Genomic DNA, 3,434 nt, shown 5'->3' on the forward strand with positions numbered 1-3,434 from the left:
TCATTTTTTTTTGGCAGTTTTTTCCTCATTTTTTTTTTTTTTTTTTTTTGTGTACTCCTGTCATTTTTTGTGCACCTGAGCTAGAGTTAACAAAGTGCCATAAGCAGGTGGCTTCCTCCATGCTTGCATGTGTGCTGGTCCAGTAGTGGTGGAAATTTGAATATGATACAGTTGAAAGGATAATTGAAAGATAAAAGATCCAATCTTTCTTTGAAAGAGAATAGTATTCACTAAACCAAGCACCAGGCTGTAGTGGTGTAGCCCATGTTATACATAACTGTTTGACTGTAGATGCTGTTTCTTACACTCTCAGCCTTCCTGCTGATATGCAAATGGTATAAATACCTGGTTTCACTTTCAATAGGGCTTGACTCACCAGACGGTAATCTGGTCCTTACCAAAATCTGGGCTTCTAGTTTTGAAAGAAACTAGATTATATTAAATTATTACTGTCCTTTTGAATTCAGATCTGGGCTTCCTCACACTGGACCTGCTTGGACAGGGTCTGCCAGATTTTAGTTTTTAGAGTTTTTGGGGTTTCTAGAAGGAAGCAGATAATTCCTGACCCTGCAGCTGCCTTTTTTGGTGGTGTATACTTTATTTTCATGACTGATGGTAATTGCACAAGCAAATAGCATCTCGTCTTCCTCACTCATATCCATGACATCTGATGATTTGTCCAGTATTTACCAAATGGCTGTGCATTGTAACTGATGTTGTTAAAGGACAAAGAGATCTGACTTCCTTTCTGATATGAGACTTGTTTCACCTGCAGAATAGCAGAAAGGGGACTCTCCTTGGGAGGATCTGATGGAGGGGTGAGCAGCATCCTGTTACTTTTTTACGTTCTTGTATTGTCAAGGCAAGATTTTAGGTTGTGAATGCATTTGGGGGACAGGGTGTGGGGAGGAGGAAGGATAGAGAATTCCTTCTGATGTTGTGACTTGGCAGACTGTTCGCTAAGAAGTTGGTGCTTCCCAGTGTTATGTCCAGGAGCAGTGAAATTCAGAGTCACCTGCATTTTCATTTCCTTATTCCGTGTTACTCAGTTCAGTTGAAACTCTCATACGGTACTATCCAGGATGGTGCATTGGCATTACATTATGTCCCTGGCAGCAGTTAACTACAGCAAAGTTGCATTAATTTGACTCCTTGTTCTTCTAAACTGGGTTTATAAAATAAGCAGTGGTAGCCCCTGCCTAACAATAACGTTTGTGTAGCACTATGTCTGTTACCTGAAGGAGACTCTGTGAAAACACTGTTTAACAACAGCTCCCTTCCAGCAAACCAGCCCAGGTGTTTCTTCCCTTACTCTTCTCATGTTTTATGAGAGCAGAGTCCTTTTGTTTCTGAGGTGTTCATCCACTCTTGTTGCTTACTTCTCAGCATTATTGGCAGTCTCTTGCCTTGCCTATGTTCTAAGGTGGTTGCCATCAAAGCTGCGTGGCTCAGCTCTGGATTGGAGATGCGACACCAAAAAATGCAAGGTTCTCCACCTTGGGAAGAAAAACCTGCAGCATCCTTATAGGTTTGGCAGTGCTACGCTGGCTAGCACTATGGAAGAAAGAGACTTGGGGGTCATCGTTGACCACAAGATGAACATGAGCCACCAATTCAATGCTGCGGCTACTAAAGCGACCAAAACACTGGCTTGCATCCATAGATGCTTCTCAAGCAAATCCCAGGACGTCACTCTCCCCTTGTACTTGGCCTTGGCGAGGCCACAGCTGGAGTACTGCGTCCAGTTTTGGGCTCCACAATTCAAAAAGGATGTGGAGAAGCTTGAGAGAGTCCAGAGAAGAGCCCCGCGCATGGCCAGAGGTCAGGAAAGCAAATCTTACAATGACAAGCTGAGAGCCATGGGGCTCTTTAGCTTGGAAAAGCATAGGCTTGGGCGATCTGGTGGCCACCTATAAGTTTATCAGGGGTGACCACCAGTATCTGGGGGAACGTTTGTTCACCAGAGTGTCCCAAGGGATGACGAGGTCGAACGGTCGTAAACTACTGCGAGACCATTTTAGGCTGGACATAAGGAAGAATTTCTTTACTGTCCGAGCCCCCAAGGTCTGGAACAGCCTGCCATCGGAGGTGGTTCAAGCACTTACATTGAACACCTTCAAGAGCAAATTGGATGCTTATCTTGCTGGGATCCTATGACCCCAGCTGACTTCCTGCCCTTCGGGCAGGGGGCTGGACTCGACGATCTTCCGAGGTCCCTTCCAGCCCTAATGTCTATGAAATCTGGTAACTGCAGGGGTTTTTCCTGCTGTTGTAGCTCCATCAACTTCTGAAACAATCGCAGGAAGGTATGGCTGGAAGGGACCTTACAAGGTCATTTAGTCCAGCCCTCTGGTCAAGACATGTTTATCCCTGACTAAAACAACCAAGCCAAGTGTGTGTTCAACCTGGCCTTGAAAACTTCCTGGGATGGAGATGCTGCAATTTCTCTAAGTAGCCTGTACCAGTGCTTGACCACCCTCCTAGTCAGAAAGTACCTGCTAATTTCCCCTGCTGCAGCGTGAGGCCATTGCTCCTAGTTCTGTCCCCCGTGGCCACAGAGAAAAGCCCAGTTCCATTTCTCTAATTACCCTGTAGGTATTTGAAGACTTATCAAATCCCCTCTCAGTCTACGTTTCTCCAGACTAAATAATCTTAGTTCTTTCAGCCTTTCCTTATCAGTCATACTTCTCAGTCTCTGTCATTTTTGGTGCTCTGTGCTGGACTCTTTCCAATGTGTCCACATCCTTCTTGAAGTGTGGGGCCCAAAACTGGACGCAGTATTCCAGGTGAGGCCTCACCAATACTGAACAGAGTGGAAGAATCACTTCCCTTGATTGGCGAGTGATGCGTCTGTTAGTCCAACCCAATATGTTGTTGCTCTTCTTTGCAACAAGAGCACAGTGTTGTCTCGTACTCAGCTTATGGTCTGCTGTAACCCCTGGGTCCTCTGCTGCAGCACTGCAGCCTAGCTAATCATTCCCAAGTCTCCGTTTGTGTGTGCTGAGCCTGTATTTGTGCATGTTGAGAGCCATTGCTCACCACCTGCTTTTGAGACTGGTCCTTCCAAAATGGCAGTTGTGGTGGTTGGGCACCGTGCCGCCCCACTCCTAGCTGCTCCCTCCCCCTCTCAGGTCCTTGCACCCTGGGTAGGCCCTGGTGCAGTATAATACAACCATGGGTTAGTGCGTATTGAAATTGGACAGAGGCCCTGGTCATAGCATGAACTGAAGTTGGCTTCAATGAATACCAGACTAGGCATACCATATAGGCTTGCATGGAAGTGTTGATAAAGTAGCTTGTCAGTTTTAGAGGTGTTTTCAAGCCCAACAGATAGCGAATTTATAAGGCTGGGTCAGAACATCAAACAAAGATCAGTGACCTGGCAGACAGGTGTCTCTATCCTGTGGGAAGGATGTGCTAATTGGCAAGATTTC

General features: G+C 45.9%; 1 protein-coding gene across 1 annotated transcript in view; it reads left to right on the forward strand.

Moving 5' to 3' along the window:
• Positions 1–3,434, forward strand: part of OGFOD3 (2-oxoglutarate and iron dependent oxygenase domain containing 3) — a 176,857-nt gene that overhangs the window by 52,472 nt on the left and 120,951 nt on the right. The window contains exon 4 of the mRNA XM_019501553.1: positions 776–818. Within this exon, the coding sequence (XP_019357098.1) occupies positions 776–818 (43 nt within the window). The remainder of the gene's footprint in view (positions 1–775; positions 819–3,434) is intronic.

This window comes from Gavialis gangeticus, unplaced genomic scaffold, assembly GCF_001723915.1.
Source record: "Gavialis gangeticus isolate Ggan-Ray unplaced genomic scaffold, GavGan_comp1, whole genome shotgun sequence".
Taxonomy (NCBI): Eukaryota; Metazoa; Chordata; order Crocodylia; family Gavialidae; genus Gavialis; species Gavialis gangeticus.